This window comes from Pseudophryne corroboree, chromosome 3 (assembly GCF_028390025.1).
Source record: "Pseudophryne corroboree isolate aPseCor3 chromosome 3, aPseCor3.hap2, whole genome shotgun sequence".
Classification (NCBI taxonomy): domain Eukaryota; kingdom Metazoa; phylum Chordata; class Amphibia; order Anura; family Myobatrachidae; genus Pseudophryne; species Pseudophryne corroboree.
In genome coordinates this window covers 535,592,379-535,605,321 of record NC_086446.1, presented here as the reverse complement: position 1 = coordinate 535,605,321, position 12,943 = coordinate 535,592,379, and the positions used below count along the sequence as shown (strand labels likewise).

Genomic DNA, 12,943 nt, shown 5'->3' with positions numbered 1-12,943 from the left:
TATTATTCCACTCTATTTGTGGTACCGAAGCCGGATGGCTCGGTAAGACCTATTCTAAATCTGAAGTCCTTGAACCTGTACATAAAGAAGTTCAAGTTCAAGATGGAGTCACTCAGAGCAGTGATAGCGAACCTGGAAGAAGGGGACTTTATGGTATCCTTGGACATCAAGGATGCGTATCTCCACGTTCCAATTTACCCCTCACACCAGGGGTACCTCAGGTTCGTCGTACAGAACTGTCACTATCAGTTTCAGACGCTGCCGTTCGGATTGTCCACGGCACCTCGGGTCTTTACCAAGGTAATGGCCGAGATGATGATTCTTCTTCGAAGAAAAGGCGTATTAATTATCCCATACTTGGACGATCTCCTAATAAGGGCAAGGTCCAGAGAACAGCTAGAGATGGGATTAGCACTGTCTCAAGAAGTGCTAAAACAGCACGGGTGGATTCTGAATATTCCAAAATCCCAGTTAATTCCGACAACACGTCTGTTGTTCCTAGGGATGATTCTGGACACGGTTCAGAAAAAGGTTTTTCTCCCGGAGGAAAAAGCCAAGGAGTTATCCGAGCTTGTCAGGAACCTCCTAAAACCAGGAAAGGTGTCTGTACATCAATGCACAAGAGTCCTGGGAAAAATGGTGGCATCTTACGAAGCAATTCCATTCGGCAGATTCCACGCAAGAATTTTCCAGAGGGATCTGTTGGACAAATGGTCAGGGTCGCATCTTCAGATGCACCAGCGGATAACCCTGTCTCCAAGGACAAGGGTATCTCTTCTGTGGTGGTTACAGAGTGCTCATCTATTGGAGGGCCGCAGATTCGGCATACAGGATTGGATCCTGGTGACCACGGACGCCAGCCTGAGAGGCTGGGGAGCAGTCACACAAGGAAGAAACTTCCAGGGAGTGTGGACGAGCCTGGAAACGTCTCTTCACATAAACATTCTGGAACTAAGAGCAATCTACAATGCTCTAAGCCAGGCAGAACCTCTGCTTCAGGGAAAGCCGGTGTTGATCCAGTCGGACAACATCACGGCAGTCGCCCATGTGAACAGACAGGGCGGCACAAGAAGCAGGAGTGCAATGGCAGAAGCTGCAAGGATTCTTCGCTGGGCGGAAAATCATGTGATAGCACTGTCAGCAGTGTTCATCCCGGGAGTGGACAACTGGGAAGCAGACTTCCTCAGCAGACACGACCTTCACCCGGGAGAGTGGGGACTTCATCCAGAAGTTTTCCACATGCTGGTAACCCGTTGGGAAAGACCAATGGTGGACATGATGGCGTCTCGCCTCAACAAAAAACTGGACAGGTATTGCGCCAGGTCAAGAGATCCGCAGGCAATAGCTGTGGACGCGCTGGTAACGCCTTGGGTGTACCAGTCGGTATATGTGTTTCCTCCTCTGCCTCTCATACCAAAAGTATTGAGAATTATACGGCAAAGAGGCGTAAGAACGATACTAGTGGTTCCGGATTGGCCAAGAAGAACTTGGTACCCGGAACTTCAAGAGATGATCACGGAAGATCCGTGGCCTCTACCTCTGAGAAGGGACTTGCTTCAGCAGGGTCCCTGTCTGTTTCAAGACTTTCCGCGGCTGCGTTTGACGGCATGGCGGTTGAACGCCGGATCCTAAAGGAAAAAGGCATGCCGGAAGAAGTCATTCCTACTTTGATTAAAGCATGGAAGGAAGTAACCGCGCAACATTATCACCGCATTTGGCGAAAATATGTTGCGTGGTGCGAGGATCGGAGTGCTCCGACGGAGGAATTTCAACTGGGTCGATTCCTACATTTCCTGCAATCAGGATTGTCTATGGGTCTCAAATTGGGATCTATTAAGGTTCAAATTTCGGCCCTGTCGATTTTCTTCCAGAAAGAATTGGCTTCAGTTCCTGAAGTCCAGACTTTTGTTAAGGGAGTGCTGCATATACAGCCTCCTGTGGTGCCCCCAGTGGCACCGTGGGATCTCAATGTTGTTTTGGACTTTCTCAAATCTCATTGGTTTGAACCACTAAATAATGTGGATTTGAAATATCTCACATGGAAAGTGACCATGCTACTAGCCCTGGCTTCGGCCAGGAGAGTGTCAGAACTGGCAGCTTTATCTTACAAAAGCCCATATCTGATTTTCCATTCGGACAGGGCAGAACTGCGGACTCGTCCGCATTTTCTCCCTAAGGTGGTGTCAGCATTTCATCTGAACCAGCCTATTGTAGTGCCTGCGGCTACAAGTGACTTGGAGGACTCCAAGTTACTGGATGTTGTCAGAGCATTGAAAATATATATTGCAAGGACAGCTGGAGTCAGAAAATCTGACTCGTTGTTTATATTGTATGCACCCAACAAGATGGGTGCTCCTGCGTCTAAGCAGACGATTGCTCGTTGGATCTGTAGCACAATCCAACTTGCACATTCTGTGGCAGGCCTGCCACAGCCTAAATCTGTAAAGGCCCACTCCACAAGGAAGGTGGGCTCATCTTGGGCGGCTGCCCGAGGGGTCTCGGCATTACAACTTTGCCGAGCAGCTACGTGGTCAGGGGAGAACACGTTTGTAAAATTTTACAAATTTGATACTCTGGCTAAGGAGGACCTGGAGTTCTCTCATTCGGTGCTGCAGAGTCATCCGCACTCTCCCGCCCGTTTGGGAGCTTTGGTATAATCCCCATGGTCCTTTCAGGAACCCCAGCATCCACTAGGACGATAGAGAAAATAAGAATTTACTTACCGATAATTCTATTTCTCGGAGTCCGTAGTGGATGCTGGGCGCCCATCCCAAGTGCGGATTATCTGCAATAATTGTACATAGTTATTGTTAACTAATTCGGGTTATTGTTGTAGGGAGCCATCTTTTAGAGGCTCTTCTGTTATCATACTGTTAACTGGGTTTATATCACAGGTTGTACGGTGTGATTGGTGTGGCTGGTATGAGTCTTACCCGGGATTCATAAATCCTTCCTTATTGTGTACGCTCGTCCGGGCACAGTACCTAACTGAGGCTTGGAGGAGGGTCATAGGGGGAGGAGCCAGTGCACACCACCTGATCGTAAAGCTTTACTTTTGTGCCCTGTCTCCTGCGGAGCCGCTATTCCCCATGGTCCTTTAAGGAACCCCAGCATCCACTACGGACTCCGAGAAATAGAATTATCGGTAAGTAAATTCTTATTTTCCAGGACGGCTGGAGTCAGAAAATCTGACTCGCTGTTTATCCTGTATGCACCCAACAAGCTGGGTGCTCCTGCTTCTAAGCAGACGATTGCTCGTTGGATTTGTAGTACAATTCAACTTGCACATTCTGTGGCAGGCCTGCCACAGCCAAAATCTGTAAAAGCCCATTCCACACGGAAAGTGGGCTCATCTTGGGCGGCTGCCCGAGGGGTCTCGGCTTTACAACTTTGCCGAGCAGCTACTTGGTCAGGGGCAAACACGTTTGCTAAATTCTACAAATTTGATACCCTGGCTGAGGAGGACCTGGAGTTCTCTCATTCGGTGCTGCAGAGTCATCCGCACTCTCCCGCCCGTTTGGGAGCTTTGGTATAATCCCCATGGTCCTTTCGGAGTCCCCAGCATCCACTAGGACGTTAGAGAAAATAAGAATTTACTTACCGATAATTCTATTTCTCATAGTCCGTAGTGGATGCTGGGCGCCCATCCCAAGTGCGGATTGTCTGCATTACTTGTACATAGTTATTGTTACAAAAATCGGGTTATTGTTGTTGTGAGCCATCTTTTCAGAGGCTCCTTCTGTTATCATGCTGTTAACTGGGTTCAGATCACAAGTTGTACGGTGTGATTGGTGTGGCTGGTATGAGTCTTACCCGGGATTCAAAATCCTTCCTTATTGTGTACGCTCGTCCGGGCACAGTATCCTAACTGAGGCTTGGAGGAGGGTCATAGGGGGAGGAGCCAGTGCACACCAGCTAGTCCTAAAGCTTTTACTTTGTGCCCAGTCTCCTGCGGAGCCGCTATTCCCCATGGTCCTTTCGGAGTCCCCAGCATCCACTACGGACTATGAGAAATAGAATTATCGGTAAGTAAATTCTTATTTTTTTCCAGAAACAGTTGGCTTCCCTCCCGGAGGTTCAGACCTTTTTGAAAGGGGTTCTGGACATCCAGCCTCCCTTTGTGCCGCCTACGGCACCATGGGATCTTAACGTGGTGCTGCAGTTTCACCAATCGGATTGGTTCGAGCCTCTACAGGAGGTTGAGGTCAAGTTTCTCACATGGAAGGCTGTCACTTTGTTGGCCTTAGCTTCTGCTAGACGTGTGTCGGAGCTGGGGGCTTTGTCTTGTAAGAGCCCCTACTTGATCTTCCATGAAGATGGAGCTGAGCTCCGGACACGTCAGCAGTTCCTTCCGAAGGTTGTGCCGGCATTTCATACCAACCAACCTATTGTGGTGCCAGTTGCTACTGACTCCTCAATTTCTTCCAAGTCCTTGGCTGTTGTAAGAGCTCTGAAAATCTATGTGAAGACAGAAAATCGGACTCTGTTTGTCCTGTATGATCCCAAGAAACTTGGGTGTCCTGCTTCTAAGCAGACGCTCTCTCGCTGGATCATGTTCACTATCCAGCATGCGTTTTCTACGACAGGATTGCCGTGTCCTACGTCTGTTAAGGCCCACTCTACTCGTAAGGTGGGTTCTTCCTGGGCGGCTGCCCGGGGTGTCTCGGCTTTACAGTTTTGCCGAGCGCTACTTGGTCGGGGTCAGACACGTTTGCAAAGTTCTAAAAGTTCGATACCTTGGCTGCTGAGGACCTGAAGTTTGGTCTATCAGTTCTGCAGGAGCCTCCGCGCTCTCCCTCCCGTTCTGGGAGCTTTGGTACATCCCCATGGTACTAATGTGGACCCCAGCATCCTCTAGGACGTAAGAGAAAATAGAATTTTAATTACCTATCGGTAAATCCTTTTCTCGTAGTCCGTAGAGGATGCTGGGGCACCCGCCCAGCGCTTCATGATCCTGCAGTGGTTACTTAGTTCAGTACTGCTTGGTTCTTGGTTAAGTACCGTTTTGTTACTTGGTTAAGTAATCTTGTTCAGCCGTTGCTGATGTTTCAAGCTAGTTAGCGAGCTGAAATGTGTGCAGTCGCTGTTGTTCATGTCCGAACAGAGCAACAATTAAATTACTCCGTCGGGCACCCAAAACAACTAGCCACGATAAAAACTATTGAATCCCCCCATTGTATACTGTAGATAGCATAAAGATTTACCTTCATTGGAATGAAGGGGACTAAGCCAAACCATGCAAAATAGCCCCTGTCTGGGAATCTGCCCCTCCCCCCTAAACTTTTCATATCCCAGGGAGAATGCTACTTTGACGTGGCTTTACTAGATAAATGAAAGCTGGAGTTTTGTTGCTATTGGCATCTGCTGCATTTGTCTCCTTTAGAAGGTGAAAAGCAACCATGTTAGCGTTATAAAAAGCACAGTCTTTGCATTCCAGGCGGTAGATTTATAACGCTTCTAATTATAAGTGGTGTTGCCCATAGCAACCAATCAGATTCTGACTCGTTGTAGGAGGCAATAGGGCATGGGTCTTTAATCTGCGGCCCTCCAGCTGCTGTAGAATTAAACATCCCAGCATGCCCTGCTACAGTTTTGCTATTGAGGCATGCTAAAACTGGCTCGGGGCTTGATGGGATGTGTAGTTCCACAGCAGCTGGAGGGCCGCAGGTTGAAGACCCATGCAATAGATCAATGATAGCTAGAATCTGGTTGCTATTGTCAGCACCACCACTTTTCTTTTTCTCGAAGCTTTAAAAATGTACTCCTAGGTTTTATGTTTTCCTATAATTGGGAAATTGGGAGTCACAGTTCAACTGGTGCTTTACTCTGTGCGTATGTTTTCCAAATGGCCAGAGATGATGATGATAGGAAGGAAGACTGAAAGTCCTGTAGTATCGCATTAGATGACCCACCCAAGTTAATTGCTGTATCTTAATTTATAGTGTGATGTATTTGATCTGGAATGCAGTGGAAAAAAGTAGTGCATAGACTTGCCTTAACTTATTTGTCACTGCCCAATTTCTTGTATAAATGTTATTAGGTTTTTTTTGTTAAGTGAAAATATTTACAGTACTAGGTGACTCATCGCGCCCTACGGGCACTCTTCACACCGTCATAGGGGACTACGCCCCCTTAACCCTTGCACGCCCTTGTGGTGTTTATTATTTGTTTTATATGGAGTATTAACTCCAATCATAATTGTGTGAGTGGTTAAATATTGCACGGACAAAGGACGTGCAATGGTTAAGGGGTCGTAGCCCCTTGCAATGGCGTGAACAGCGCATGCAGGGCCTGATGAATCACCTAGTAGGTGCTGTGGTTGGGGGAGTGGCGGGTGCGGGGGAGATGCAGATGGGGGAGGGGTGCCGCGGGTGGGGGAGGGGCTGGTGCAATGGTGTGTGGGGGGGGGGGGGCTGTTGCGTCGCTTTCAGAGACATCTATGCCTGTGGCCGCAGCAGCTTTTGTTCCCCCTGTGCAGCGGCTAGGGAGTGGGGATTGTTGATGCCGGAGGGGGCAGGCGAACTGGCAGCAGGACATAGGACTCTGCAGTAAAAGGGTTTTTTTTTCCCCCTATCTACAGCGCAGAGACTTGCTGCAGATGCAGTGGCATACCCTCCAACTGTACCTTTTTGGCAGGTACAGGACCTTTTTTTTTTTTTTTTTTTAATAATTTTTTTTTTAATGGTCTCTACCAATTTTTGGATCTCCAAACTTCCATTGAAAGTATAGGCAAAGGGGCGCGGCCATGCCACTTTACCCGTGGCCACGACCCCTTTGCAAATTTGTACCGATTTTTATGTGTAAATTGTTGGAGGGTATGTTGCTGCAGATGCAGTGGGCCTATTTTGGGGTGTGGACCTGGAGCTGCAGCTCCATCAGCCCCATTGTTAATCCTGCTCTGTGAACACCACTGAACACACAGCAGCCAAAGGGCAGAGCCTCCCATTGGATGTAACCTGTGTGGGAGGGCGTTTCTCGCACAATCATCTGTGGACTGTGTGTAATAGACCTGCTGCTAACCCAATGAGAGCTCCTAGCCACGTCCAGCGTTATACACAGTCACTCTGCGCTAGTATATAGGAGATATTTTCTTTCATTGAGGTAAATTTACTAAGGTGGGAGTTTTTGAGAACTGCTGATGTTGCCCATAGCAACCAATCAGATTCTATCTGATTGGTTGCTATGGGCAACATCACCAGTATTAAAAAAAAAAAAAAAAAAAAAACTCCCACCTTACTAAATTTACCCCATTAATTTACTATTTTCCTTATTAAATTGTTTAAGACCATAGGAAAGAACACTTGATGATCTGAAACTCAGAAAATTAGAATATTGTGCAAAAGTTCATTTATTTCAGTAATTCAAATTAAAAGGTGAAACTAATATATTATATAGACACATTACATGCAAATTGAGATATTTCAAGCCTTTATTTGTTATAATTTTGATGATTACAGCTTAAGAAAACCCCAAATCCAAAATCTCAGAAAATTTTGAATATTACATAAAATCAATAAAAAAAGGATTTTAAATACAGAAATGTCGGCCCTCTGAAAAGTATAATCATGCATATGTACTGAGTACTTGGTTTGGCTCCCTTTTACATGAATGATAGAATCCGTGCCATGCCGAATTGAGGCAATCAGCCTGTGGCACTGCTGAGGTGTTATGGAAGACCAGGATGCTTCAATAGTGGTCTTCGGCTCTTCTGCATTGTTCGGTCTCATGTCTCTCATCTTTCTCTTGGCAATGCCCCATAGATTCTCTATGGGTTCAGGTCAGGTGAGTTTGCTGGCCAATCCAGCACAGTAATCCCACGGTCATTGAACCAGGTTTTGGTACTTTTGTCAGTGTGGGCAGGTGCCAAGTCCTGCTGGAAAATGAAGTCAGCATCTCCATAAAGCTTGTCTGCTGAAGGAAGCATGAAGTGCTCTAAAATGTCCTGGTAGACTGCTGCGTTGACTATGATCTTAACAAAGCACAGTGGACCAACACCAGCAGATGACCTGGCTCCCCAAATCAACACAGACTGTGGAAACTTCACACTGGACTTCAAGCATCTTGGATTGTGTGCCTCTCCATTCTTCTTCCATACTCTGGGACCTTGGTTTCCAAATGAGATGCAAAATTTGCTCTCATCAGAAAGGAGGACTTTGGACCACTGAGCAACAGACCAGTTCTTTTTTTCTTTAGCCCAGGTCCAGGAGTCTGTGTGTGGTGGCTCTTGATGCAGTAACTCCAGCCTCAGCTCCCCTTCACTTTTGAATGGCCTTTTCCTGATAAACCTCTCCAGGCTGCGGTCATCCCTGCTGCTTGTGCACCTTTTTCTTTCCCTTCCTCTTAACTTTCTCTTAGGGGTATATGCAATTGCGGTCGAATTCCGGCCGGAATTCGACATATTCAATACAAAACGGATTCGACAGTCCCGCTGTCGAAAAACGGAGGAATTGACGGATAAGTGCGTCCTGGATTCGACTTTTCCGACGGCGCAGAAATGGTTAAACACTGGGAAAAAATGCGTGGGGTCCCCTCTCCTAAGCATAACCAGCCTCAGGCTCTTTGAGCCGGTCATGGTTGCAAAAATACGGGGGGGGAAAATGACACGGGATCCCCCGTATTTTAACAACCAGCACCGGGCTCTGGTCCTGGTGCAAAAAATACGGGGGACAAAAAGCGTAGGGTTCCCCCGTATTTTTTGTACCAGCACCGGGCTCCACTAGCTGGACAGATAATGCCACAGCCGGGGGACACTTTTATACCGCTCCCTGCGGCCGTGGCATTAAATACCCAACTAGTCACCCCTGGCCGGGGTACCCTGGATGAGTGGGGACCCCTTAAATCAAGGCCACCCCCCCCCCCCAGCCAACCAAGGGCCAGGGGTGAAGCCCGAGGCTGTGTCTCCCCCCCCCCCCCCCCATCCAAGGGCTGCTGATGGGGGGCTGATAGCCTTGTTGAAAATGAAAGAATATAGGTTTCTTGCAGAAGAACTACAAGTCCCATCAAGCCTCCCCGCAAGCTGGTACTTGGAGAACCACAAGTACCAGCATGCGGGGGGGAAATGGGCCCGCTGGTACCTGTAGTTCTTCTGAAAAAAAAATACCCAAATAAAAACAGGACACGCACACCTTGAAAGTACAACTTTATTACATACATGCCGACACATACATACTTACCTATGTTGACACGCCGACTCTGTCCACATCTCCAATGTCGACGACAATCCGGGGTACCTGAAAATAAAATTATACTTTGCCTAAATCCAGTGTCCAGTGATAATTGTAATCCTCGTACTTGGCAAAAAAAAAACTGCATACCCGATCCACACGGAATGCAGAGACCCCCGTGACTGCTGTCACAGAGGGTCCCTTCAGCCAATCAGGGAGCGCCACGTCGTTGCATATGCGCGTCTGAGCAGGCAGACAGCGCATCGCACCGCCCCCTCCATTATATTCAATGGTGGGAACTTTGCGGTCAGCGGTGGGGATCCCCACTCCTCCAGGGTACCCCGGCCAGGGGTGACTAGTTGGGGTTTTAATGCCACGGCCGCAGGGACCGGTATAAAAGTGTCCCCCGGCTGTGGCATTATCTCCCCAGCTAGTGGAGCCCGGTGCTGGTACAAAAAATACGGGGGACCCATACGCTTTTTGTCCCCCGTATTTTTTGCACCAGGACCGGACGCAGAGCCCGGTGCTTGTTCTAAAAATACGGGGATCCCCTGTCCGTTTTCCCCTCGTATTTTTACAACCAGGACCGGCTCGAAGAGCCCGAGGCTGGTTATGCTTAGGAGGGGAGACCCCACGCATTTTTTTTTCTTGATTTTAACCCATTCCCACCAAAAACCATGCTCTCTCTATTTTAGTCAGTTAAAAAAATAAATATTCTTTTTAAAAATATATAAATAATACTTGTGTCCCTCTAATAGACAAACCAAGTACATAATCCCTTCTAATATAAATAGATATGCTATTAGCAATAAAAAAAACACACAAAAAAACATATTTTAAATTGTTTTATTAGATTCCGCCAGCAAAGTGAGGCGGAAGGAAATTGACGATATTACTGCAGACATGTCGAATTTTCAAAATGTCGAATTGCAAAAAGTCGAATCTGAAAAGTCCGTTTTTTTTTGTCGAAAAGTACTGTATTGCATTGTCGATTTATTTATTTTTTTGTCGAAAATGCCCCGTTTTTCGACATTTTCGGGAATTCGACCGCAATTGCATATACCCCTTAATGTGCTTTGATACAGCACTTTGAGTACATCCAACTTCTTTTGCAGTTTCCTTTTGATGCTTTCCCTCCTTGTGCAGGGTGTCAATGATGGTTTTCTGCACAACTGTCAGGTCAGCAGTCTTCCCCATGATTGTGAATTGTACTGAACCTGACTGAGATACCATTTAAAGGCTCAGGAACCTATTGCAGGTGGTTTGGATTAATTCGTTGATTAGGGTGTGACACTTTTTGAGCTGACAATATTGAACCTTTTCACAATAATCTAATTTTGTGAGATTTTGGATTTGTGGTTTTCTTAAGCTGTAAGCCACAATCATCAAATTTCTAACAAATAAAGGCTTGAAATATCTCACTTTGCATGTAATGTGTCTATATAATATATTAGTTTCACCTTCTAAGTTGAATTACTGAAATAAATAAACTTTTGCACGATATTCTAATTTTCGGAGTTTCACCTGTACATGGCAAAATTATTGTAAGATGACAATTTACTTTTCCTCCTTTCTGTTTTTTTTTTTTTTTTTGGTTCCTGGCTAACCGTTTTCTGTAAAAGATAATTTTGTTTTAACTCAAACACTTAACACTCCACTAGTGATGCCAAATTTTGGGACACGAACGTTGACGCTGGGTCTGTGAGACCCATTTGGATTTCTGCATTGTTTTAGGAACTCTATGGATATTGATCAGGAATGGAAATAGAAACCTTGTTAATCTCCAGCTATTATTTTATTAATTTACTCAGAAAACATTATTATGTATTACATTTCCTGCCCAGTATTTTTTAAACATTCCTCACATGTAAATTTAACATGCTCCATACATAGAAAAAGATTACGTTTGTCAAAGTAGTGTTGTGTTTTTCTATCCTTGTTGATGCATTTGCTGCACCTTCCTTTTTTTCCTGGCGGTGGCAGTTTTTCCGTACAGCAGTCACTACAGGCACTCAAGAGTTACTTCAGTACTGACGCTGAGTCTCCCAGACCCGACAGACAAAGGAAGGGCTGTTATAGAAATCACAACTAGCACATCGTTTGTTGCTCCTTCTCCAAAATTTGACCAGATAGGACAACATTCAAAATGCCTGGGTCTCACAGACTCAGTGTTGGCAGTGAAGGGTTAATCAAATTCTTATATGAAATCTGTTTATTATTATACGGCCTCTAAAACATTGCTGCATGTTATGTTTTCAGAAAAATCGCATACATAACTAGCCAGTAACTAATGTGGCCTTTCAGTCGTGGGTCACCTGGCCGCTCTGGTTGAGTGAACATGTCACACTGGCATCGCTATTGTAATAAGACACAAGTTGCCGCCAGTTACTTTGTTAATTCGTACACTTGTACTGTGTGTATACCCACTTACTCTACAATGCTTGACTACAGGAAGAGACGGAGAAATAATGATGTCTCCCAGCACCCACAGTCCAAACGGAGCAACAGCAGCCCCACATTCCAGGACTGGGAGGCAGAGACGGAAGTGAGTGCCACTTTTCCTGACGCTTACCTGTGTTCTCCGTACAGCACAACACCTTTAGTAATGTCTTTAATGATCCATTTATTTGAACCTGGCACTTACACTTTACTTGTCTGCATAGAGCAGAAGATATAAAAGACAAGTTTGTGACAACAAGCACACATAAGCTTTATGAAGCTTTCAAGCTAGTTTACCAAGAACTCAGTATTTAAACTGTCTGCTGCATGTAGGCGAGTAATGTGTTATTACTGGGTTCCAGTGTATGAACATAAAGCTCAACCTTCCTGTATGACTGCTCATGGGGACATAGCATTTGTTCTGATGGATTGTTATGATCAGTATTTGCATTGTGTGATCATGTCAGTGGCAGTTTTCATCTCAGATTAAATCTAAACTGTTACTACTTCTGTACTTTGATTTAATATCTACGCTTATTAATTTGCCTTAATTATTTAAGTATTGTGGTGCAGAGTCCTATTGGATTTATTTGACTAAATGTATGGCAGATAGAAATATCTACTTCCTCCAGTCTGAGGGGCGGGCACTGCTACCATGGGTTTATGTTGAGGCCCCAGGAATTGGGAACTTAAAACTTTATTTTCTTTGAGTATAAAGCTCCTCCCATCACCGAGTCCTCTACACTTAAAAAAAACAAAAACCCTAATAATTCAATTAAATTAAAAAAGTTAGAATGCTCAGTGACACCCCAAGGTTGAGGCTACTTGGGCAGCAAATACACAATTGTAGGTGAATTCCCTGATGCTTCTCTCTAGACTAGAACACCTCCTCTTCCCCTACTCTGCAGCTGGGATGGGGTTTTGGACAAACATTTCTGAAAACGCTGCACTCTGAAGTTGGCTAGTAGAGAAGTGGCAGGAGATAAGAGTTCCTGTGGGATGCACTAGTCCTGTGGAAGAGAGTACGTCTTCCCTCTTTTTTTTGTAAGATCTAAAGCTAATCTCCTAGCAAATTATCCTCTGAATGCTCTTGTTTATACCATCAGGAGTCCTGGAAAGGGGATCATTCTGGTTCACAGTTCTCCTTTCAGGAGGAATGATGTCTTAATTGTGATTATGACCTAGAAGACCCGTCTTCTATGTAAGTGAGGTGGTTGATTTGCAAAAAAAAGTGGAGGAACCTCATTTTTCTACTCTAGACCTCTTCAGAAAGATGAAGAATATTTATTTTACTTCCTTGGTTAAGTTGTCCTAACTGGTGGATTAACCATTCTTAATAC

The 12,943-nt window shown here is 45.5% G+C and overlaps 1 protein-coding gene across 5 annotated transcripts in view; it reads left to right on the top strand.

The window, feature by feature from the left end:
* The window catches only part of VCF1 (VCP nuclear cofactor family member 1), a 73,121-nt gene that overhangs the window by 56,616 nt on the left and 3,562 nt on the right, over nucleotides 1-12,943 (top strand). For all 5 annotated transcript variants that reach the window (XM_063961162.1, XM_063961165.1, XM_063961164.1 and 2 more), the window contains one exon: nucleotides 11,616-11,709. In XM_063961162.1, coding sequence (XP_063817232.1) covers nucleotides 11,616-11,709 — 94 coding nt within the window. The remainder of the gene's footprint in view (nucleotides 1-11,615; nucleotides 11,710-12,943) is intronic.